The 26,738-nt window shown below is 41.9% G+C and overlaps 1 protein-coding gene across 2 annotated transcripts in view; it reads right to left on the bottom strand.

The window, feature by feature from the left end:
• LOC129695741 (kinesin-like protein KIF27) overlaps nucleotides 1-26,738 on the bottom strand; it is a 74,554-nt gene that overhangs the window by 26,747 nt on the left and 21,069 nt on the right. For both annotated transcript variants that reach the window (XM_055632966.1, XM_055632967.1), the window contains exons 6-11: nucleotides 21,206-21,427; nucleotides 17,784-17,962; nucleotides 7,311-7,441; nucleotides 5,079-5,252; nucleotides 4,083-4,288; nucleotides 3,121-3,318 (exon numbers count right to left, since the gene is read on the bottom strand). In XM_055632966.1, the coding sequence (XP_055488941.1) occupies nucleotides 3,121-3,318; nucleotides 4,083-4,288; nucleotides 5,079-5,252; nucleotides 7,311-7,441; nucleotides 17,784-17,962; nucleotides 21,206-21,427 (1,110 nt within the window). The remainder of the gene's footprint in view (nucleotides 1-3,120; nucleotides 3,319-4,082; nucleotides 4,289-5,078; nucleotides 5,253-7,310; nucleotides 7,442-17,783; nucleotides 17,963-21,205; nucleotides 21,428-26,738) is intronic.

Here is a 26,738-nt window from a genome sequence, read left to right as displayed (position 1 = left end):
CCATTTGCTGTGCTTTATTTCAAACCAACCACATTTTCATTTTCAAACCACATTAAGGGCACTCAATGTCAGTAAAACCACACTCACAGTTTAGTAGACATGTGTTCAGTGTTATTCACAGCTCAGACTGAGACGTGACCCTCCCGCTCCCCCATCTTGCGGAGACTTCCGGGTTTTATAGTCCCTCCGGAAGGGGCGTGGCCTTCAGGAGAGAGAATCTCAACATTTTTTAAACACTAATAACTTTTTTATTTTTCATCGATGGGAAAAATCCTCTTGTCCTGCGCAGTGGAGGGGACTCTGAATAAGATGGCCAAAAATCACAGCCGTAAGCGGCAGCGTTTTTTCTAAAATCAATATACAGAACAACAGGAAGTGGTCAAGATCAGACTTTTAGTAATATAGATGATTTGTTTGCCTCCCAATTCATATTGACAGGCTTATGTGTTTTATCCACAGGCAAAATGCCCATAAAGAATGATGTTCTTTCAACTGCTGTAAAAAGTTAAAATCTTCTGCTGACTTGTAGTGTTTATAAAAATTTTGTTTCTTGTTAAATTAGTTGTTATTCAATATGTTATTTTATGGCTTGCACTAAATAAACAATTTATTTCTTAAAAATCTATTGGTCTTTGTATTTATTGTAAACTAGACCAAGGGGGACCCGTTGACGAGCGGTTGCGGGGGGTGGGGGTTGGCCTTCATGTCACACACATTAACCACCCCCCACACACACACGCCCCCCCCCCCCCCCGGATATTATATTAATATTATTAATTCGCTCCTTTTACCCCATCCCCCGCCCTATCCACTCACGCATATCCCCCAACTGCGCAGGAACGGCTAGGGGGAGGGGGGGTGGAGAGGGAGGGGGTAGCGAGGGAGAAGGAGGGGGGTAGAGATTGAGAGTGGGGCGCGGCATCACAGGGGAGGGCTGGTTCCCAAACGCAATACTCCACCTCTCACTCATAGATCCCAATATTCACCACTCCCTAGATAGGGAGGGGGGGGCAGAGAGGGAGGGGGTGGACAGAGAGGGAGGGGGGGCAGAGAGGGAAGGGGGGAAGGGGGGGGGCAGAGAATAAGGGGAGCAGAGAGGAAGGGGGCCAGAGGGGGAGGGGTGGACAGAGGGTGAGGGGGGTCAGAGAGGGAGGGGGGACAGAGAGGGAGGGAGAGAGATAGGGGCAGAGAAGAAGGGGAGGCAGAGAGGAAGGGGGCAGAGAGGGAGGGCCCCCCCCCCCCCCCCTCCCCCCCCCCTCTCCCTCCTCCTCTCCCTCCCTCTCCTCTCCCCCCCCCCCCCCCTCTCTCCCCCTCTCCCCCTCACAGCTCATGGAAAAAAGTGGGGCTGCTCGTTGAAAATTCTGTGCAGCTTGCCAAGAGGCATTGTGACGTCATCCAGCTCGCTTCAGCATGTTAGATTTTAAAAATATGTCAGATTGTTAAACAATTTTAGTAAAAAAACTCAGGAAATAATAAATCAAATTTTCAGATGAGGGGTTTTTGACATCATGAGCTAAATCTCTAATGGAATATGTAAAAAATTCACCGTTACCACATCGGGTTTTCGAGGAGATGTGAATCAAAGAAAAAGTTCAAGTAAGCAAGCAAGCAAACCCACAAGTAAAGGGAAAACAGACACAAGCATTTCACTGCTTTTAAATTTGTGGCATTTCTATGAAAATCCGATGCTTCCCATCAACTGCCCCACATGTGTGCAGGAAGTTCCATCTGGTTTGATCGCTGTGCGCCACTCTCCTCCACTCGTCAGGTGTACTAGGGCAGTCAATTATTTCTTCTTCATATGCATTGGCGATGGCGTCACAGGACTCTCGGACAACCTTGCTGATCGTGTTGTGGGCCACACGAAAGTTGTAGGAGAGGCTCTTGTACGAGCCTCCTCATGCAAGGTAGCGGAGGGTGATGGATAGGCGCAGGCCTGGTTCCAGTGCCTTCCTCATGAAGGTGTCCTTTTTTCCAGAAGAGGACCGACTCGTGTCTTTAACTCCTGAAACAGGTCAGGGAGATTCCTGGTGAAGTTTCTAAAGGCAGCCTCATCTTCCAGCTGGAGATCAGTCATCATGATCTCATACTGGCCCAAAATGGGACTCATCAGGAACAAGGACCTCGTCCACACAGACCTCTTCCTTGGCTTCTTCCTCCCCTTTCTTGTTGTACTCCTGCCTGACTGATCTGTAAGCATGAGGGCTGCTGCAAACAGAAGTCTTTGTTGTTGTTGTAGCGATGCAATCTGTAGTTGTTCCATGATGGTCATGATGCAGAATAGCACCCTACAACCCCTTTTATAGGGAAGCTGGATAATCTAACGACGTCACGTGCACCAGATGACATAATCTGTCGCATCTTGCTGTATCGTAACGCACATTGACGGCTATGCTGTCGCATGATGATGCCCGCTGTCCTATGGTGACGAACGTTGACGGGTGCCTGACATTTGTCTGTCCTATGGCGACGCACAGTGACGTGTGCCTGACGTGTGTCAGGTGCGTGGAAATCGGTAGCGTGTGTTGACGCAGAGTGACGTACTTGGCGCGCGACTGTCGTACTGCTAGACGATTTTCGCGCAACAGTCACTGCCGGTCTGTCGCGTAAATGACGGGCAAGTGGGACAGGCCCTTGAGCCTTTTAGTTCCCTTCAGAGGTTTGATCAGTTTTACTATGTCTTACTACAGGACTCACTCTCATTTATTCTCCCACACTTACCTAATGTTCCTTGATCCATAATCTCTACGTGCTGATATGTTTTTTTCATAATAGGAACATTGCAAATAGGTTGGGTTCTCTGGATCTTAGTGATTTCCTTTAATGGTTTGTGAGTTGTCCCCTCTCATATCCATTAAGTGAATGCAAATTGTAGCACAGTGATTTCTATACTAGCTGCAACCAACTAACTCCAGACTAATCAAAAAGCAATACGGCTTTGTACAAACAGTGTCTTTAAATATCAAGTATTATTATCCAATAGAAGTTTTCACAATGAAAACATTAGCACAAATGCAATATTAGATTAAGGAAATTACAAAATGATGTTTATAAAGTATGCATCTTATGTTTAAAAACATAATTACTTATTTCACCAGTAACTTCACACGTATGTCTTACTTTGATTCGTTGTTGATCTCTTTGAATCTCAGTTTCCAATTTTCTTTTTTTTTCACTTTCTTCTTGCAGTTTTTTCTGGAGTAGCTGTTGTTGTTGTTTCATGTTTTCTACATTCTGGCTCAATTGGGCCAACCGTTTCTCACTCTGTGTTGACATGGAATACAGCTTCTTCGTTTCCCGCTCTTTCTTTTGCAGGGTCTAAGGGAAGATGACAATATGCTTCATTGTGCTTTTGTTGGCCATTGCAGCAGTACCTGTCACCACCAAATTTCCCTTTTGAACTGGCAATTCTATTCAGCCCAAGTAAACCAGAATACTGGGAGCAGTTCATGACGCTTGGCTCTGGCTTCATTGGGAGTCTCAAGCTCCCAATCTTCAGTACTCTAACCAGTTGTCAACGAATGACTGTAAACTTACTTCCTCCTTTAGATTTCTTAATTACCATGATTTCAGCAGAAGTATTCCATTCTTCCAGTATCTCCTCCTTTGTTGCATCTATTCTAATTACGTAACCTTCCACACTCCTACTTCTGATATTTCCTATTGCTTCAACTGAGATGTACCTCCATCAGAATTTGCAGGCGTTGAATAATTATAGAAAATGCTAGAAATAGCAATCTATAATCTTTGGGGTTGATACCCTCAATTAAATCTGACGAAAGATCATTGAACTTTTACTCGGTCTCTCTGTTGATGCTGCCTGATCTGTTGATCAGACAACATTAATGGAGAGATTAAGTAAACGTGCATCAGGCCAGCATTTTCTGTTTTCATTTCAAATCTCAAGCACCTGTAGTTTATTGCTTTTTGCTTCATTTTCCATCCCTGGTCATTTGTCTTCTCCTTCTCCTCACTCTCAGGAAGCTCTTATTTAAAAAAATATTGATCAAATTATAAAGTTATTTTTACTTATTTAAAGTTAATGTATTTTGAGTGGTTTAGTACTTTAGAAGTCCATATACCTGTACTTTAACTTTGGCACATTCCATCTTCTTGCGGAATTCCTTCTGCAATTTTACTTTCTCTGCAGCGTCCCTGAGCTCTTTGTTCTCGAGTCCCTGTAGTTGTTTTTGAGCTTCAGTGAGGTCAGTCTTAGCATGCTCGGCTTCTTGTTCTAACTGAGTAATCTTTTGATAATACTGTCGGTTCACAGCTTGAGCATCTTTACCTGTTTGAACAAAATAAATAAATAGATAGATAAATAAGGCGATTATAAAAATCATTAATGGTAAAAAAACAATTAATTAAAAAAAGCAACAAAAGAGAATTTTAGTAAGATTAATATTTTCTCCATTGCCATCTCAAATACGAAAGCGCATTTCATTTTACTTTTCTGTGCCTCTGTAATTGAGTAAGAAAACCTAATGCACTGAAAAAAAATCAACACTTCTTTAGTCACGTTCCACTGTTATGTATAATGTTATTTGTGTTCACATTTAAATTATGCCCATAATCCAATAATCAATTTCCTGACAAGGCTGACTGCACCCTCTATGCCTACATTTCCCTTATTCCTATCCTATATAAAAGTTTTCATTATTGGTTATTTTTAAACGTGTGTGTGTGTGTGTGTGTGTGTGTGTGTGTGTGTGTGTGTGTGTGTGTGTGTGTGTGTGTGTGTGTGTGTGTGTGTGTGTGTGTGTGTGTGTGTGTGTGTAAACTAAAGTATAATGATTTAAATAGAATTAGCAACTATGCTTCAGTTATTTAATTCAACTGGATTACAAAAAGAATTCAACAATAAATAGGTAATATGACTTGAAAGGAATATTTATTTATGGTGCTTTAAATTAATTCTTCTTTTCTAAGAAAAAGGTTTAAGGTTTAAGGTGAATGAATATTACCCGTTACTTGTGTTGACAAAAAGACACAAAAAATATTTTGGATACTTGGATATTAATATACGTATTATTACTATTCAGGCAATCTATTATCTTTATATTTTGATCGTTTCAAACCTGTTTTAACCAATTCTTTGATGAGCTCTTCCTTCATGCGAATGTTGATGGCAAGTTCTCTTATTTTTTGCTTAGAATGAGCCACATCCATATCTACAGTCTTCAATCTCTTCATGTTTAATACTTGGCTTTCACGCAAACGGGCAGTCTCAGAGGAGGAATTATTTTGTAAGACTATGTATTCATATAAAAAGAGAAATAGAAAATAACAATAGTTTATGCTAAATATAACTAGCAGAGTTAGTTCAATGGACAGTTAGAGTCATCAAAGTTATTTTGAACTTTCCCTTATGGTACTTGTTAACTGTTTATTGTTGCAACAATGCTGAGACACTTCTTTCCTACAATGTTCCAAACTCAACTGAGCTGTCTGGAGGATAGTACTTCACCACTTCTCTTGAAATGAAGAAATATTCTAATCTGCTTCCTTTGCATATCTCAGTGGATAACCAAAGCATTACATGGCATAAAATTTGGGAATTTGCTGCTTGGAACATAACATCAAAAACCCTTTCAAATATAAGGCGATTCAGCTCTCAAGTCTTTCGCCAATCCATTAGTTCATAATGATTGTATTTAACTCCATTTATTAATCTATGTGATAAGTATCCCTTGAGTTAGATAGAGCTCTAGCTAGTGGAATCAAGGGATATGGGGAGAAGGCAGGCACGGGTATTGATTGGGGACGATCAGCCATGATCACAATGAATGGCGGTGCTGGCTCAAAGGGCTGAAAGGCCTCTTCCTGCACCTCTTTTCTATGTTTCTATGTTTGATTCTTTTATCCAAGGAAAATCTGTTAACTTCAATGCTAAAAATCGACTGAATATAAATCGACTGAATATAACACCCTAGCCACAAAATTCACAAAACTGGAGTGGAAGTAAATTATTTTCATTGCCAAGGGATTAAACAAGAAACTAAAAGAACATCTTCCTACAGTGGAAAGTTCAGAGGACATTAATATAAAATTAATCAATGTCTACAAGTGACTAAGTGTATATATGACTAAGAGATACTGTACAGTAGATGAGTTTTTTTTCTTTTCTTTTTTCTTTTTTTTTCTCTTTTTTTGTATGGCTTTGTAAATATTTGATTAGTGTATAAATGTAAATAATTTGGTGTACATAATAGCTGCTGGTGTACATATGGTGTACATATAGCTGCTAAATGTGTATAAGATAATTATAAGCAGTTGAATAAGGGGTGGGAATTAATAAGCTTTGGCTTCTTCCTGCTCCCTTTCGGACACATATGATATCATTTATTTATAGATATTGTTTATGACACGTTATAAATATTCTTGTATGCTGTTTCACACTTGTGATGAAGTGTGATGAAACATAGTTAATCAGTGGTTTTAAAAGGTAGATACATCAAGGACAATAATTTGCAGGTCTGCAGGGAAAGAGTGAGGGAATGGGACTGACCAGGCTACAAAGAATGGATACAATACAGTGAGTTGAATGGCCTCCTGTCTTGTAACGATTCTTTCAGTTTACTCTTTTATATATGAAATAGTTATTCATGGTTTTATATTTGAACACTATGTTCTCATGCTCTTCCGTAGTTCCTAGTCACTTGCCATTAAGAAATACTTAGAAGTGCCTTTCTTGGATTTTAAATGGATTGCTTCATAATTCCCAAAGAAGGTGCTTTTTTCACATCACACACTAATATTCTATGCATAAACCTTAAAATATATTGCCAAACTATATGCCATCTTACCTTTTAAAATAACAATGTTTTTTCACTACAATTCTATATATTAAGGTTAAGGAATATTGATATAAAATACTGCAAACGTAAATCAGATGAATGACTGTTCTTGCTGCCAAATGAAGTGCCAAATTTTAAAGAGGCTGTTGTTGCTAACTATGAATGTCCATTTACACTTATTTTGCAAAACACATGAAATAAGATTCACTGTAAACATACTGTAAGACAATTTTGTGCCAGTTGCATGGTAATTCTGGATGCATGGATACCAGATAAACAAAAGAACACTACATATTTCCTTTATTGCTACCCTTTGACATTGAAATAGCACAATCAACAAATTTTAAAAAATGAACAAAATTGCTGATGCAGCAAAAAAGCAGGAATTTAATCTGTTTCACAACCTTAATAATGGTTGAATTATGGTCCATCCCTCATTCTAGTCATCACCTATAGCCTTTAGAAAGTTTAAATTAATTAGTGCATTCTTTTTTTCTCAAACTCTCCATGTACCTTTCTGTGACTCAAAGTATGTTTCATTTTCATCTTGTTCTTGATAGTCCACTTGGAAGTTCTTTTTTAAAAACTTCATGCTACTCATCACACAGGTTTGCTTCTGAGTCCACGTCCGATTTCTTAAAAGCCTAATATAGAATAAAATTATTTTTGATAGAACCACAATTTAGTTTTATTTCCCATTCATTTTGTAATAGTATGCTACAAGGAAACAAATTATATTGATTCATTCTATACCAGAAAAAGTCTAAAGGTTTATAAAACATTGGTGCCTTGTTTTAGTGGAAATCCAATGACAAATGAAGTAAATTATTTCATTCTTTCAACTGGTAAGAACCACATTGTGGAGGGGGTTAAAATGCGAGACACAACACAGAAATCTACTTTAGATTCACATCCAATTCGTTCCCTTTTTATGTATTGCGGGATTCTTATTAAGCATTGACTTTTGTTGTCTCCTTGTATATTGGTGCTGTTTATATCAAGCTAAAAGCAGCTGTTTTCTTGCATTGCTGCACAGCTTCTCATCATAATGCCACTTTTTTTTTATTGAGATGAGCAAAATGTGTGGTGTAAACCTGAATTTGTTAAAAGGCGATGTCCACCATAGTTCAAAGATTGCATTAATAATGATTAATTTAACTAGTATACAAGGGAAGCCCTAGAGGTGAAGTTTCAGACAGCTGCAAACAAGCAATCTAGTCTAAACTGCATCCATTTTGATTTCTGCCACCCCTCTGCACCCCACCCCCATGCCTAACCTCATTTCCCAGTGGGTTTCTGATCAAATGTATTTTCAGATTGCAAGACACAGAACCAGACACTCATTGAACCAGCTCAAACAGACAGATATTAGACAATAGATAGACGCAAAAACCTGGTGTAACTCAGCAGGACAGGCAGCATCTCTGGAAAGAAGGAATGGGTGACTTTTCGGGTCGATACCCATCTACGTCTACGTGACTTCAAAGTGAAAACTCAGGAATTAGCATTGAATTTTTAAGTACCACAAATAATTTAAACTCTAATGCACATGGTATTCAAAAAATGTTGTGTTAGAATTAGAAGTTCTTGGCATTGCATGCATAGTCAATGCATAAACTGCATACCATGCCTCTCCATTGCAATCTCCCACCTTTTCCGAGGGGCATAGAGGATCAATGGGTTCTGAGCATGGCTATGAGTGATGACACTGAAAGTCTTAAGGATAGAGAATAGAGGGGAAAAGATTATGACATGGGGGAGGTTGCTTTGAGGGCTCAGCATATCAACAAGATGGTGAAAGGATTATGGGGAGAGATGATCACTGAACAGGCAGTAGTTCGGGATTTAGAGTAAAAATCTGGATAGCCAAGTGAAGATTGTTGATAAAACATGTTAATGGGTTGGGAGAAGAGATCCAAATGCCAAACAACAGTGGAAGCTGCAAAAGCAGATGTAGTCAGATTCACTGGGATTCATGAGCTTTTGAAACTTTCTTCCTCAATGAGGAATGAATGCCGAATTTTGAATAAGTTTTAAGCCAGAGAGATTGATTCTTGGTAAGCAAACAGCAAATGGTCGAGAATAGATGGACAGATGTAATTAAGGACACATTCAGATCAATCATCGCAGCACAGGATCAATGAATGAATGAATGAACAAGTTTATTGGCCAAGTATTCACATACAAGCAATTTGCCTTGGTGCTCCGCCTGCAAGTGACATGACATACAGTGACAGTTAGGAATGACACATAAAACATAGAAACATAGAAAATAGGTGCAGGAGGAGGCCATGTGGCCCTTCGAGCCAGCACCGCCATTCATTGTGATCATGGCTGATCGTCCCCAGTCAATAACACGTGCCTGCCTTCTCCCAACATCCCTTGATTCCACTAGCCCCTAGAGCTCTTTCTAACTCTCCCTTAAATCCATCCAGTGATTTGGCCTCCACTGCCCTCTGTGGCAGAAAATTCCACAAATTCACAATTCTCTGGGTGAAAAAGTTTTTTCTCACCTCAGTTTTAAATGGCTTCCCCTTTATTCTAAGACTGTGGCCCCTGGTTCTGGACTCGCCCAACATTGGGAACATTTTTCCTGCATCTAGCTTGTCCAGTCCTTTTATAATTTTATATGTTTCTATAAGATCCCCCTCATCCTCCTAAACTCCAGTGAATACAAGCCTAGTCTTTTCAATCTTTCCTCATATGACAGTCCCGCCATCCCAAGGATCCATCTCATGAACCTATGCTGCACTGCCTCAATCACAAGGACGCCCTTCCTCAAATTAGGAGACCAAAACTGTACACAATACTCCAGATGTGGTCTTACCAGAGCGCTATACAACTGCAGAAGAACCTCTCTGCTCCTATACTGAAATCCTCTTGTTATGAAGGCCAACATTCCATTAGCTTTCTTCACTGCCGGCTGTACCCACATGCCAACTTTCAGTGACTGGTGTACAAGGACACCCAGGTCTCGCTGTACCTCCCCCTTACCTAACCTAACCCCATTGAGATAATAATCTGTCCCCTTGTTTTTGCCGCCAAAGTGGATAACCTCACATTTATCTATATTATACTGCATCTGCCACGCATCTGCCCACTCACTCAACCTGTCCAGGTCACCCTGCAACCTCCTAACATCCTCTTCACAGTTCACACTGCCACCCAGCTTTGTGTCAACCTCAAATCTGCTAGTGTGCTCCTAATTCCCTCTTCCAAATCATTAATATATATGGTAAACAGATGCGGCCCCAACACCGAGCCTTGCGGCACTGCACTCGCCACTGCCTGCCATTCTGAAAAGGACCCGTTCACTCCTACTCTTTGCTTCCTGTCTGACAACCAATTTTCTATCCATGTCAACACCCTACCCCCAATACTATGTGCTCTAATTTTAGTCACCAGTCTCCCGTGCGGGACCTTATCAAAAGCTTTCTGAAAGTCTAGATACACTACATCCACTGCCTCCCCTTCATCCATTTTACTTGTCACATCCTCAAAAAATTCCAGAAGATTAGTCAAGCATGATTTTCCTTTCATAAATCCATGCTGACTTGGACTAATCCTTTTACTGCTATCCAAATGCCCCATTATTACCTCTTTAATAATTGACTCCAGCATCTTTCCCACCACCAAAGTCAGGCTAACTGGTCTGTAATTCCCCATTTCCTCTCTCGCTCCTTTCTTGAAAAGTGGGATAACATTAGCTATCCTCCAATCCACAGGAACTGATCCTGAATCTATTGAACATTGGAAAATGATCACCAATTTTCCACTATTTCTAGAACCACCTCCCTGAGGACTCTGGGATGCAGACCATCAGGCCCAGGGGATGTATCATCCTTCAGTCCCATTAGCCTACCCAATACTATTTCTCGCCTAATGAAAATTTCTTTCAGTTCCTCTACCCCCTTAGATCCTCTGTCCTCCAGTGCTTCTGGGAGATTGTTTGTGTCTTCCTTAGTAAAGACAGATCCAAAGTACCTGTTCAACTCTTCTGCCATTTCCTTGTTAACCATAATAATTTCACCCGTGTCTCCCTTCAAGGGACCCACATTTGACTTTGCTATTCTTTTTCCCTTAACATCTCTAAAGAAGCTTTTACTGTCTTTCTTTATATTCCTGGCCAGCTTCCCCTCGTACTTCATCTTTTCAGCCCATATTGCCCGTTTTGTTTCCTTCTGTTGTCCTATGAAAGTTTCCCAATCCTCTGGCTTCCAGCTACTCTTTGCTGTGTTATACATATTTTCTTTTAGTTTTATTCTATCCCTAACTTCTCTTGTCAGCCACGGTTGCCTCCTACTCCCCTTAGAATCTTCCTTTTTGGAATGAAATGATCCTGCGTCTTCTGGATTATGCCCAGAAATTCCTGCCATTGTTGAAACATGAAACATTAATAATAAAACATTATCGATTAAACATGTGAATACCAACATAATTAAACATAAAATACCAGAACAAAATGAGGCTACAGATTTTTGGTTATTGAGTAGAGTAGGTTATTGACTCGTGGAAAAAAGCAGTTTTTATGTCTGGCTGTGGCAGCTTTGACAGTCCGCAGTCGCCTTCCAGAGGGAAGTGATTCAAAGAGTTTGTGGCCAGGGTGAGAAGGGTCAGAGATGATCTTACCAACTCGCTTCATGGCCCTTGCAGTCTACAGTTCATCAATGGAGGGAAGGTTTGCAGCCAATAACCTTCTCAGCTGATCAGATGATTTGCTGCAGCCTCTGGATGTCGTGCTTGGTGGCTGAGCCAAACCAGACCATGATGGAGAAGGTGAAGGACAGACTACAATGGCCATATAGAATTGGACCATCATTGCCTGTGGCAGATTTTGCTACCTTAGCTGCCGCTGGAAGTACATCCTCTGTTGTGCCTTTTTGACTGTGGAGTCGATGGTGGCCCCCTTGGAGGTGATGGTTCCCAGGAACTTAAAAGGAAGGTAGGGGGAGCACTCCTAAAGTCTACGATCAATTCCACTGTCTGAAGAGCATTGAGCTCCAGGTTGTTGCGATGGCACCAGGACGCCAGCTGTGTCACTTCCTGTCTGTAGGCGGATTCCTCCCCATCCTGGATTAGTCCAATAAGGGTTGTGTCGTCCGCAAACTTGAGAAGCTTGACAGAGGAGTCAGTGGAGGTGCAATCATTGTTGGTGATGGAAAAGTGGCTCCAGCTATTGGTTTTTGGGCAGCACTTGCTGGAGGTGGTGGGTAGAGGGGTAGCACTGCCCTTGCTCCAAAGCTTTGTATGTTTGTAACTAATATCACAAACAAAAAGCGGTTAGCTGGGGGTTTGTGATATTTTTTCAGCTTGGCCAGCACAAGCCTTTCAAGGGTCTCAAGCGACAAGCCTGTAGTCATTAAGCCCAGTAATCCTTGCCTTTTTGTGTACAGGGACAATAGTGGAGACTTTGAAGCAGCTATCTTGGAAAGAAGAAATATAGCAATGGATCTTGGAAAGCAGAAATATTTTTAATGATGAACCACCCATCCTGTTGGAATCTTAATTGCAGAACTCCTCAGCAGCCCCAATAGATTTGTGCTTCAAGAAAACAGGGGAAGAGGGACGTGTGCTCTTACAGATGGAATTCATGATATTTAGGCACTGCGTATTCTGTTAAAAAAATTGAATAACATTTTTGGAAGCATGTTATATGGACAAGTAGTTCCTGACTGCTTTAAGTCCTTTGAATTTGGACAGGATTTAGATTTATGTAATAAAGCAGAATTTATAGTCAATTTTTCTGTAAAGATTTGCTCATTGGAGAATGTGTTTAAGATGGTTAACTGTATTATTGAATATTACGTTTGAAGATTAATTTAATCATAAAAATTAACTATTTAAAAAAATCAATGTCAATTCTTTACTGTCTCTCTCTTCTTTTCAAGAATCAGGAGAAATATCACTTGAACCGCAACAATTTTTTTAGATACCTTCAAATCCGAGATTATGTGAAAACATATACACAAGACTCTCGTGTGGATCCAGATATATTAGACGATTGTTTGAATAGACATGCCGATACAAGTAAGTTGATATCTTACATTTATAACACTCTTCTAAATATTGACACCCCACCTTCTGAGATTTATAGGCGAGCATGGGAGGAAGAGCTGGGTTTATCCATTCAAAAGATATATGGGAGGAAAGCCTACTATACATACATTACTGTTCTTTAAATACCAGGCATTGCCTGATACAATTCAAAGTATTGCATAGGTTATACTACTCAAAGACCAAATTGAACAAGGTCTTCCCAACTGTCTCCCCTCTCTGTGATAAATGTCACTTCCAAGAAGCTACCCTAACCCATTCTTTTGTATCCTAGATTTGATTAGATTAGATTCAACTTTATTGTCATTGCACTTTTCAGTACAATGAAATGGTTTAACCTTGCAGTCATAACATAGAATAAATAACAAAACACACACTCAACACAGTTTAACATCCATCACAGTGAGTCCACCAGGCACCTCCTCACTGTGATGGAAGGTAAATGTCCCAAAGTCCTTGTCTCTTCCCTCCTTGCTCTCCCTCTGCGCTGAGGCGATCCAGAATTATTTTCTACATACATTGGGGTAAGGTGGTCAGTTCCTCCATAACGATTTAATACAGCATAAAAAGGTTTGACATATATCCTATTTCTGTTAGTGCTTGTGCCTTATGGGCCTACCCCACTTAGGCAATTTTTCTGCCGACTGCCGGCGACTGTCAAGTCGTAGCAGGTCGCTGAAAAACCAGCAACTGTAACGGCGACTGTCAGAATGGATCACACATACACACATCGCTTCCTTCACCAGTCAGTTATGCAGGCGGGAACAGGGCAAACGGGGAGAGCACTATCTGAGTGAAATTGACTTTGCCAATGTGATACAAACACACACCACGATGAACAGGAAGGTTGGCGCTGAAATTAAGATGGTGAAAGCGCAGTGGAAGAGCAAGCACGTGCCGTGAGTAATTACTCAGGTAGGCAGTTGGCTTTTAAAAGTTCTTAAACCGCGCATGCGCAGATTGTTCTTTTCTCCATAAGCTGTCAGTCGACTTTTATAAAGTCTTCAAAAGCCATATCTCTTAATAAAGTATCGTATTTCCCAGCAATGAAGACGCACCTGCGTCGAAGACGCATCCCCATTTTGAGTTGCTAAATTTTGAAAGAAGGTTGGCGGGACATAGAATTTCTCACACTCAAAATAAATAAATAAATAAATGACGTGAGAATTCAATTTGCCCAAGGCTTCCAAATCTCCTTCATTCTGAATTATTGAATGAGTGGGGGGTGGAGGGTGACGGCAGGTGGAGAGATGGTCGGAAAAACGGGAGCACACCAGGACAAGTTGAAAAGTTGTGACCTTATTGAATGACAATACTAGTTCAAGGGCTCAATTGGGGGGAAGAGTTCCTTTCTCAGCGTGTGGGGAGTCTGGCCAGGGGTAAAGTTGCGGGGAGGGCAGGAGCATTAAGAAGGAGGGGGTCGGGGATCATGCCAGTAACTCACTCACTCACCGCTGCTGTGGCGCTCCAGGCGCGGCGCCACCGCATTGTGGCCGGGGAGGGAAGTAGCTCGAGTGGCTGCGACGGCCGCCTGGACCGGACGGCGGAACTGACCGCCACCTCAGCGCCTTCTGCCGGCCTGCTCACCTCTAGCAGTGTTCTCTATCTAAACATCTCTCACCTGTCACTCGCCGGCCTCGCTCATGTCAGCCGCTTCCCGCAAATCCTTTCATTCCGACTGCCGCCAGGAGCAGGACATGGCCTCACTTGCTTCACTGGGTGACACTGCATGGCCGTCGCTGCCTGTCGACCCATCCTCGTGGCCTACCAGCGGGCTTGGAGCGCCGTTTCCTGGCGGGGACCACCCAGCACCTCGGCCTCGGTGGCGGCACAGCGCTGGAGCGCTTTCGTGGAGCGGGCGATGCCTTGCCTGGGTCGCCGCGCTGGATCGACGCGCTGGAGCTCTGGTGAGCTGAGACCGCCGTGAGACCGCCGGGCTGCGGGTCTGCGGAGTGGAGCGGAGTGGAGCGGGCGGCGCCGACTTCATCATCGGGAGCCTGGGAGCTACAAACCGGCGCGGCCTTGTCAGCTTCGGAAACCGCGGTCTCCAACTAGAAAGCGGCCGTTCCAGGTGGCCCAGCCGCTGAGAGGACTCTCCCGACGCCGGGGCAAGATCACCCGGTGAGAATGGCCAGGAACGTCGGGCCTCCGTAGAGGCAATTGCGGTGGCCTCAATAGGCCTGACTTTGGGGTGAACTTGGTGTGGACTGGACATTGTGCCTTCCCCCACAGTGGTATCCACTGTGGGGGGATGATTTTTTTTGTCTGTAATGTAATCCTGTTAGTCTTTGTCCAAGATGGCTGCCGTGGGGGGGGAGAGTGGACGCTGGCGCGCTTTGGCTGCCGCTGCTCTCTCACATTGTGTTTTTGATTTTCTGTTTTTGGACTGAATTCTGTTTTTAGTTTGTGTCTCTGTGATGCCTTTATTATTTATTTTACTCTGATTATATGTTTATATTCCTGTTAATCTATGTAAGGTGTCCTTGAGATGTCTGAAAGGCGCCCAACAAATAAATTTTTAAATTATTATTATTATTATTATTATTATTATTATTATTATTATTATTATTATTATTATTATTCACTGCCCGGTCCATGTCTTTCAATGTGGACCGGACAGTGAGGGGACCAGCTCAAGAGCGGGTCAGCGGGCGATGGATAACAGGACAGCGGGCGTTAGAGCTTACTCCTGTGTCAGCGCTAGTAACCTCAATTGATCGCGCTGACACAGGAGTAAGCTGGTCCTCCTCACTGGCTGATCTACATTGAAAAACACGGACCGGGCAGTGAATACCATGCAGTGTCACCCAGCGCAGCAAGTAATGCCATGTCCTGCTCTCGGCGGCAGTCGGAATTTAAGGATTTGCAGGAAGCGGCTGACATGAGCGAGACCGGTGAACGGCAGGTGAGAGATGTTCAGACAGAGAGCAATGCCAGAGGTGAGCGGACTGGCAGAGGGCGCTGAGGTGGCGGCCGGTTCAGCTGTCCGGTCCCAGCGGCCGCTCGCAGCCACCCGAGCTACTTCCCTGCCCCACCACAATGCAGTGGCGGTGAGTGAGTGAGTTTTTGGCATGATCCCCGACCCCCTCCTTCTCAACGCTCCTGCCCTCCCCGCAACTTTACCGTTGGCCAGACTTCCCACATGCTGTGAAAGGAACTCTCTCACCCCCTCCGCGAGCAGCGCTGTCCTTTTACAGCTGCTTCGCATCAGCTGCCATCAATGAGGGATAGACATCGTTCTTGATGTTGCTGTACTGAGGGATAGTGAAGTCTATCTTTCTTGGCTACCAACCTAACCTTCGGCCTCCAAGACACAGGTAAATTTTCGTGATAAAAATAGCATCTTCATTGCTGGAAAATACATATTTAAAAACATATAGCTCAAAGAAATGTACTTACCACATTATTTGTACACAAACTCCATTCTCTCTTTGTTTCTTAAAATATTCTTAGGTAGGCATAATTCTCCCATGCCTTTACTATTTATTTTTAATAATTAACATTTTATAATTTTATTCAGGGTAGGCAGTGCCTACCTTGCCTACCCTGACGGCACGTGCCTGGGGAAGGGTCACTTAAGTCCTTTAAAAGAGGGGGGGAGAGGGGGAAGACAGGGTGGGGAGAAGGAGTTGAGACAACTTTTAGAAGCCAGAGATACACGGCTGTGAAGCTCGGTGGACATTAACATTGCCGGTCCTTGGCTCTGAAAACGACTGCTTACGTTTTTAAAATCTCAATCAGCCAATCAAATTCACCAGTCGGCACCGGCGTCACTAGGCCTCACAGCCTACATCCCCATGGCCACCTACTACAACAGCATCTACCGCACGCAACAACCTATGGCGTCAAAACCACTGTTGCCACTAATTTGTGAACATGTTGAAAAATTAGCAGTGACCAGAATAACACCGCGAATAGTTACGAGAATGAGGGAACTACTCACCGCCATGCAGCGACACCCCGGCAACCTCACGTGAACATGCGGCAACCTTGTGGCGACTTCATTGTCTTCTGTAGTCGCCTAAGAAGTCGTGTAAGTGGGACAGGCCCATAAAAGAACCAGCTTAGTTCTGGACCTGACCCAAAATGTCACCTATCCATTCCCTACAAAGGTACTGCCTGACCACTGAGTTACCCCAGTACTTTGTGTTTTGCTTAAGATTCCAGCATTTGCAGTTCCTCATGTCTCCAACCTTATTCTAGAAGTCTCTTCAAAGTCCTACTATTGAGCTGAATTTGCAGACATTTCCAATGTTCTTTTGAACAGGACCCACTTCAAGTCATGCTTTAAATCTAGTGCAGTAAATTGATTGCAATTTGCATTTATAACCTATTATTTTTGGCAGTGATAATGTAATTTTCCGACAATTTATGTCAAAAAAGAGTAAGAGAGTGGCAGTTCTAGGCCTTGTATTTGACACTTTAGACACTAAAAACATGTTCTCTGCCTAATATCTTAACTATGGGTTCATATTCTTACCTTCCTTTAGTTTTACTGGTGCTCCAAAATTACCTTTAAAATTATATCTATTTGAAAATGACATATTTAACATTTAAATTGAATTTGAAAAAGTAGATTAATAGAGGGCTCTTGGGGAAAAGTCCAGAATACGGGATTAATGTTTAAAACTATAGGTTAACCCATTTAAGACAGAGATGGGGTAGAAATCTTTCTCTCGGAGCATTTTGAATCTTTGGAACCTTTTTCCCCAGAGTACCAGTAACAAAATATTTGAGGCAGAATGGATAAATTAAATGATAAGAAAAGGGATGAATGATTGTCACGGGTATGCAGAGATGTGGCATTGAGGTTACAATAAGATTGAACCATGATTTTCTTGAATGACAGAGGCATGAAGCAGTCTTAAATGAAAATCGTGCACAATAGGAAATTTAACTAAATTGCAAAATCAAGACCTCTATTTTTCATACCTGGAAGGCTGAGCATTAATATTTTCTTTCTCTTCTACTTCCACATCATTGCTACCTTCAGCTAATTTATGAAGAGCCTCGTCATGCTCTTGTTCATGGTGCTCCAGTAACATCTGAGTGCGTGTTCGAAACTCTGCCATCACCCTGTCTAGGGCATTTGAAGGTGGGCTTGTGTGCACCTATCCAACAATAACAACATTTTTAGTTACATCCGTTTATAGATCCTATTTATTTTGCAGATGTTAGAGACTAAAATAAACCAAAAATAAATAACTACCTTCTCTCTTACCTTCCCATTGACTAGTAATCTAAACATCCCATCCCCGTGAAGTAGCAATTATAGCATTTTTGCACATGGTTTTCTGGACATTGGGGAAAATCCAATGTCTAGAAATCCATGGGGGGGGGGGGGGGGGGGGGGGGGGGGTGGAATCGCTTGGCAGATCCCCTCCATTCAATTGGTGGAGATGATTAATTCTCAATCATTCTTCAATTCCAATCTTTTAGGCCTCTGATCCTGTTCCAACAAATCAATGCAAATTAAAGCAATAATAAATCTAATCCAATTAGATACATTGCACGTTTCAGGACTTGAAACACTGAAATTCAAGTTTTAAATGCTGGATTGGTGAACTCATTTATTTTCTTATATTTAGACCTTTTCAAGACTTATACCGAAGGGTTTCCATCCTTCCAACCTGCAACGTCGTCTGTTTTCCTTCTGCTGGTCCACTCTGACCTGCCGAATATTTTCAGCCTTTTTTGCTTTTGTGAAACTTTTTGTGATTCACCGGTCTTTACCATACTCTTTCAATTGGCACAACAATCTCGGTATTTCAATCTATCCTTACCTCCACCATATTAGAGACCTTCATGACAACCCGAAATGTCAACTGTTCATTTTCTTCCACAGATGTTAACTGACCCACTGAGTTACTCCAGCACTTTTTGTTTTTCTCAAGATGCCAGCATCTGTAGTTCCTTGTGTCTCCACCAGTAATTGTTTTAATTTCAGATGTCTTCTGTTCTTTTACCCCTTTTCCTTTATTAGCAACTTTAAACTTTTCAATACAAGTTGACTAAATGCAGATAGTGATGAACAAAAATGCTTTCTCATCAAAACCCAATTAAGTATCCATTGATAAAACATTTTTCTCTATTGACTCATCAGTCTATTCATGGGCGGAAATCCTGGGGGGGGGGAGGGGGGGCACGCCCCTCACATGTTTTGAGAGGTGGGGGACAATCCCCCCCATGTTTTGTAATCCGATTTTCGAAATTTGGTGAAAAAAATCTATTAAAATCTCCGCTTTCCGCAAGACAGTGGGGGTGTCACTGTTAAGCGCTTGTTAAATATCTCTATTAACATCGTATTAACACGATGCGTCACCAATTGTGTTTTAACCTTCAAGTATTACTGAAGGTATTCACGGAGAATTTCTTAAAGCTGCCTGATGCGGGTACAATTATCATTTGAACTAATTGGATGTATTGGTGGATGGGAAAGATTTAAACAGGTATTAGATTTAAATAGGTCAGGTCATTAAGGGCTCCGGTCGAACGGGTTTCTTGGCTGGATTGCAGGTAAGTCCCTCATTCATGTCACTCACGTTATTCAGTATTTTTTTCCACATCTCTCTCTCATCCCCGTCCAAAGTTGTTTTTTCTGTTCGCCTTTATTTGCTTCAGTTTTATTTGTTATTTATCACATTGTAGTTTTTGAAAGATTCAAGCGGGTATCAGACGCTTTCTAAGGGCTGAATTGGCCTGTTCGCGAGGCCTTTCATCGCCCGGCGCGGCTGAAAATCAAACTACTGCATTGGGACAATCGAGGCTCCCGATGTTGAAGCCCCTGCCAACAGATTTTAGGCCGCGCCGGGCGATGAAAGGCCCCGTGAACGGGTCGATTCAAGCCCCACAAATCGGGGCAGACGAAGCTGCTGTTGCTGGAGTTCGGAGTCGGTCACCAACCAGGTCAACTAGCGATGTTACCGTCCACAGGGCCCAAGGTCGAAGCCTGTGTGTGTGTGTGTGTGTGTGTGTGTGTGTGTGTGTGTGTGTGTGTGTGTGTGTGTGTGCGTGTGTGTGTGTGCGCGCGCATGCGTGCGAGTGTGTTTGTGTGTGTGTGCACATGCGAGGGGCCGGCAAGAAATTGTGTCTCCCCCCCCATGTTTTGATAGCGTTTTCCGCCCCTGTTGTCTATTGGATTCTAGGATCAACATATTCACATTTGTTGTAAATTTGTTAAATTTAACAGTAGTATGACTGGAACATATCAAATTCAATTTATATTAAAATGCTAACATGAAGCTGTTTGGCCTATTTCAAGAGGTTTCCAAAATTAATTTAGTATTAATTGCAACTTGACTTGTAAAGCTCCAAACAGTTTTTCCAGTTCCACATTAACCCAGACTTTTGAAAACTTATTGTTATGTAGAGAAACAGAATTTGGCCACAGGATTCCATGTAATTTTGGAAATGGGTGCCAACCTGCATTTACAATACTTAACTTTCTCTTCCATTGAAGTCCTGGCATTTGTTATCTCCCTCCACCTTCACTCTTGCACCATCGTGCAAATGTGAACAGCAATTTAGTCAAATATTCATTAAGTCATGGTAATGAGGTCCAACAATGTCTCTAAGCTTAGACAATTGTCAAGCTGATCAGAAATTATGACTATTCACTGAGAAAAATTCAGGAGTTTCAAAAGTACCAACAAAGTTGTATATATTGGAAAATTTAACAGAAGCATATCTGAAGGATGTTAAGTTCCTTTTTCATCAACAAAGCCACATGAAGTGCTGCTATGAAGTCCATCCATTTTTAAAATACAGAGGTGGAGATAATTTTCATTTTTGTTAGGGTGGCTAACAGGCAATGATGATCAGCCTCTCATAATATTCAGCTCCACCACCGTTTTTCCTGCACCCTTGGTTCCAGAGCCTTTCAGAATTATTTATTCTGCCGGATCGACAGAGGTCATGGCGTCTGAGAGGAGTCCAACAGTAGCAGATTAGTCCGCCTAAACGACCGCGAGACCTAGATACCAGCCCATAAAGTTGGCCTCGGAAGTCAGATGTGGGAACGGATCTGCTGGCTCCAGCCGGGACGGAGATCCAGAGCCCTGGCCGGAGGGGGCAAATTCTACCTGCCGATCGGAAGTCGGCTAAGGGAACGGCAAATTCAACCCGCCAATCGGAGTGGAAGGCTCAATGAGATTGAGCGGCCTCATGGGACAAATAACAGTTAACAGATGTAGAATCGTCATCATGTACCACCACAAATTAATGAAAGTTGTAGTGACTACTACAAAAGTGATCCACAAATCGTATTTTTCAGATCTGAATATAACCAACATGTACAACACACACAGAATCACATGAAAATACTGAATATTGCTTTGTTTTTCATAAATAATTACCTTTCTGGAGTCTGTGCTGGATTCAGCTTGATGGGCCTGTATTATGTTGAAAAATTTCAGATGAAGTTTTGATAATGGCACACTGTGAGGTCTTTTTGCTAAGGTCACAGCTAAAGATGCTTCATTTGAATGTCTATGAGTTGAAACACTGTCAGATTTAATGACCTGTAGTTCTTTCTGGAGTTGATCAATAATCAGCTGTTGGTCAATAATTTTATCATTCTGTAAAGTAAAATTTAGAAATGAAGAAAAATTAATTAAAACATTCCTGTTTTTCTATTTTATTGTACCCAGAATTAAAAAATAATGTGTTTGGCAAGCTGATAAAGTCTGAAGAAAGATCTTAACCTGAAATGTCACCCATCTATATTCTCCAGGGATGCTGCCTGACCCGCTGAGTCACCCCAGCACTTTGTGTCCTTTTGTGTATTAACCAGCATCTGCAGTTCTTTGTTTCTAGTTTTTGCCAAGCTTTTAGGTGTTCCACATCTCATGTCATTTCTTGAATGAAAGAATATCAGATGTTCTAGTGCATTACACCTGCTGCTTCTAACTCATTAATAGCTGATGGGAAATTACCTATCCTCCAGTCTCTTCATTGCCCCTAAACTTACACCTGCTTAAAATAACAGCATGTCCTAAATGAAGTACTACAGGTACAATTCATAGCCTACTTGTTTCAGTTAAGCTACAGATAAAACATGGACATCAAATGGTAAACATATGTAGAATGTATTGAAACTTGTCACTGGGCAGCAGATTAGAAAGCAACAGTCCAGAAATGGCTGCCAACACTCTAGCTTAGGTGGCAAATACATATGTTCCTACTGTAGATCAATTTGTGTTGACTTTCTGGTAATTGTCATCCTGATCCTAAATACTGAGGTTTTACAATTTTCACTTTCTGTCACACGATCAATTTCAAAAACTCCACATTAGCTTGCTTTGTCATTTGCAGATGTTCCAACAAAACTATTTTAAAAGGCTTTTTAAAGAATTCAAAGAAGTAAAAGAATTACACAACCTCCATGAGGTGTCCAATTTGAAGTTCAGTCAGAAAATAACGTGAAATGTTCTAGCCAGTATGGGGCTTCTATACTTGCTTTGGAATCCGAACAAAAATTGCAAACAATTCAGCACACAGCTGCTGACAACTAATAATCTCCTGAATTCCATACCTTTCCTTTTTTTCTTAATGTATTTCTTTCATTCTACATTTCATTGATTCTAATTAATTGGCTGAGAATCACATTGTGATAAATTAATTAATTAGCAAAGTCCTATGGAATGTACTATTCGTGAAAATGATACTGTGCACATCATAAATATGGATTGGAATGTTTCAGTAACTAAATTTTGATATTAGCACAAAAATATATGCCTGGAGTACATATGGTGTAACATTGATCCCTGCCCATCACTTTTAGAACTTTGCTAAGAGGACCATTTTAGTCAAATTATTGGTCAATTAAAGTAGAAATAAATTTTCACAACACTCCATCCCGTTGAACACACGATTTAAGGGATGAAGAAGAATTTGCAGAATTTCTGCTATGTGCTGGAGAACTCATATGTTTCTGAAGCCCACTTACTGTGCGATGATTTTGAGTAAGATTCAAAGCTATTTCTACCCACTTATTATAACCTCCTTACCAAAAGATTTCTCCCTGCTGGTCCTGCTGGATGGGCTGCATAAACTGCAGCTGGTGGAATGTTCAGAGCAGGGCCGGCTTTCCCCTAACCTTGAAGGATAAGAACAAGATGGACTACTAACCATAAACTTTGTTCCCAATATGGTGTAGTGAATCATGTTTCTATCTTGATATTTATAAAGAGCAAAGCTTCAGCAGGCTAACATTTTTCAATTTGGTGGTGACCATCATCTACGCGTTCTGCAGGCTCTACTTCAGTATACACTCATGCTTGGACATCTTCGATCAAAGATTGATAAAGATCACCATCATCTTGAAATCCTACACTACGATTATTCTAGCTGGTTAACAGAAGCATTCATTGTGACAAAACAGAAGCATTCATTGTGACAGAGTGATATAATTAATTCAGAAACAAGGGTTCTGAACTTAAAGAAAGGTAACTTTGAGGGTATGAGACGTGAATTGGCCAAGATAGACTGGCAATTGATTCTTAAAGGGTTGACGGTGGATATGCAATGGAAGGCATTTAAAGGCTGCATGGATGAACTACAACAATTGTTCATCCCAGTTTGGCAAAATAATAAATCAGGGAAGGCAGTGCATCCGTGGATAACAACGGAAATCAGGGATAGTATCAAAACAAAAGATGAAGCATACAAATTAGCCAGAATAAGCAGCCTACCAGAGGACTTGGAGAAATTCAGTCCAGCAGAGGAGGACAACGGGCTTAATTAGGAAAGGGAAAATAGATTATGAAAGAAAACCGGCAAGGAACATAAAAATTGACTGCAAAAGTTTTTATAGATATGTGAAGAGAAAAAGATTAGCTAAAACAAATGTAGGTCCCTTGCAGTCAAAAACAGGTGAATTGATCATGGGGAACAAGGACATGGCAGACCAATTGAATAACTACTTTGGATCTGTCTTCACTAAGGAAGACTTAAATAATCTGCCGGAAATAGCAGGGGACCGGGGGTCAAATGAGATGGAGGAACTGAGTGAAATCCAGGTTAGCCGGGAAGTGGTGATAGGTAAATTGAATGGATTAAAGGCCAATAAATCCCCAGGGCCAGATAGGCTGCATCCCAGAGTACTTAAGGAAGTAGCCCCAGAAATAGTGGATGCATCAGTGATAATTTTTCAAAACTCTTTAGATTCTGGAGTAGTTCCTGAGGATTGGAGGATAGCTAATGTAACCCCAATTTTTAAAAAGGGAGGGAGGGAGAGAGAAAACAGGGAATTACAGACCAGTTTAACATCGGTAGTGGGGAAACTGCTAGAGTCAGTTATGTGGCAACAGGAAACTACAGAAAACGTTTACAAAAAAGGAAAGTACTGGAGTAACTCAGCAGGTGAAGCACCATCACTGAAGAACATGGATAGGTCATGTTTCTGGTCGGGACCCCTCTTCAGACTGAAAGCTTCGACCCCAAATGTCACCTTTCTATGTTCTCCTGAGATGCTGCCTGAGATGTTCCCGATGTTGGGGGGGTCCAGAACCAGGGGCTACAGTTTAAGAATAAGGAGTAAGCAATTTAGAACGGAGACGAGGACACATTTTTTCTCACAGAGAGTGTTGAGTCTGTGGAATTCTCTGCCTCAGAGGGCGGTGGAGGCAGGTTCTCTGGATGCTTTCAAGAGAGAGCTAGATAGGGCTCTTAAAAATGGAGGAGTCGGGGGATATGGGGAGAAGGCAGGAACGGGGTACTGATTGGGGATGATCAGACATTGAATGGCGGTGCTGACTCGAAGGGCCGAATGGCCTACTCCTGCACATATTGTCTATTAAAGATGGGGTAGCAGCACATTTGGAAAGTGGTGAAATCATTGGACAAAGTCAGCATGGATTTATGAAAGGTAAATCATGTCTGACGAATCTTATAGAATTTTTCGAGGCTGTAACTAGTAGAGTGGATAAGGGAGAACCAGTGGATGTGTTATATCTGGACTTTCAGAAGGCTTTCAACAAGGTCCCACATAAGAGATTAGTATACAAACTTAAAGCACACGGTAATGGGGGTTCAGTATTGATGTGTATAGAGAACTGGCTGGCAGACAGGAAGCAAAGAGTAGGAGTAAAGGGGTCCTTTTCACAATGGCAGGCAGTGACTAGTAGGGTACCGCACGGCTCAGTGCTGGGACCCTAGCTATTTACAATATATATTAATGATTTGGACGAGGGAATTGAATGCAACATCTCCAAGTTTGCGGATGACACGAAGCTGGGGGGCAGTGTTAGCTGTGAGGAAGATGCTAGGAGGCTGCAAGGTGACGGATAGGCTGGGTGAGTGGGCAAATGCATGGCAGATTAAGTATAATGTGGATAAATGTGAGGTTGTCCACTTTGGTGGCAAAAACAAGAAAATAGACTATTATCTGAATGGTGGCCGATTCGGAAAAGGGGGGATGCAACGAGACCTGGGTGTCATGGTACACCAGTCATTGAAAGTAGGCATGCAGGTGCGGCAGGCAGTGAAGAAGGCGAATGGTATGTTAGCATTCATAGCAAAAGGATTTGAGTATAGGAGCAGGGAGGTTCTATTGCAGTTGTACAGGGTCTTGGTGAGACCACACCTGGAGTATTGCGTACAGTTTTGGTCTCCTAATCTGAAGAAGGAAATTCTTGCCATAGAGGGAGTACAGAGAAGGTTCACCAGATTCCTGGGATGTCAGGACTTTCATATGAAGAAAGACTGGATAGACTCGGCTTGTACTCACTAGAATTTGGAAGATTGAAGGGGGATCTTATAGAAACTTACAAAATTCTTAAGGGGTTGGACAGGCTAGATGCATGAAAATTGTTCCCGATGTTGGGGATGTCCAGAACAAGGGGTCACAGTTTAAGGATAATAGGGAAATCTTTCAGGTCTGAGATGAGAAAAACATTTTTTATACAGAGTGGTGAATCTCTGGAATTCTCTGCCACAGAATGTAGTTGAGGCCAGTTCATTGGCTATATTTAAGAGGGAGTTAGATGTGGCCCTTGTGGCTAAAGGGATCAGGGGGTATGGAGAGAAAGCAGGTACAGGATACCGAGTTGGATGATCAGCCATGATCATATTGAATGGCGGTGCAGGCTCGAAGGGCCGAATGGCCTACTCCTGCACCTATTTTCTATGTTTCTATGTTTCTATGTCACCTTTTCCTATGCCATCTTGAGTGATTGTGTGTAAATTTGCGACCATTATGGGCTTTCGAAGAAGAGTCCTGACCCAAAACAACATGTACGCATTTTGTCCAGAGATGTTGCCTGATCCGCTGAGTTATTCCAGCAATTTGTATCTTTTTTTGTAAACCAGGATCTGCAGATCTAAGTTTCTACATTTACGATTGAAACTTTAGAACTATAGCAGGGATACCATCTGCTCCTCAGGCCTTGTTGTTTTTCAATTGGCACATGGCCTTGTTGGTCAGAGGTGAAAGCAAGGCTGGAGCAGATACTCTGTCGTAGAATACAATGAAGGGTATTCATGTTAAGGACAAGTTGAGATGTTCTTGTCAGTGTTCCTTCCAGCAGACATCCACTCTTGGGTGTTTAAGCCATATATGGCATTGACCGTGCTGAAGAATCCGTGCCGAAGATGGTTCCATTGTTATCAGCAAGTTGTTGGATTTTCTGTGCTCTTTTCATCCCATATCTGCTTTTCGCAGTCACAACATTTATGTTGCATGTCAGGCTTCAGGTCCATGTCGGTTTTTTTTTTTCTCTTTTGAGGTGTAGTAGGTTTGTTCCATTTATGATTAATTAGCTTTTGGACCTCAGGGTCACTCTCATCAAAAAAATCCATCAGTGTTCTGATAGACAGGTCAAGTTTCTTCATACCTACTAATTATGTAGGCAATCCAAAGGTTATGGACTCTACAACTCCTATGAATTG

The sequence above is a fragment of the Leucoraja erinacea genome, chromosome 3 (genome assembly GCF_028641065.1).
Source record: "Leucoraja erinacea ecotype New England chromosome 3, Leri_hhj_1, whole genome shotgun sequence".
Taxonomy (NCBI): Eukaryota; Metazoa; Chordata; class Chondrichthyes; order Rajiformes; family Rajidae; genus Leucoraja; species Leucoraja erinaceus.
Note: the sequence above shows the minus strand (reverse complement) of the source record. Positions and strands in the feature narration are given on the sequence as shown.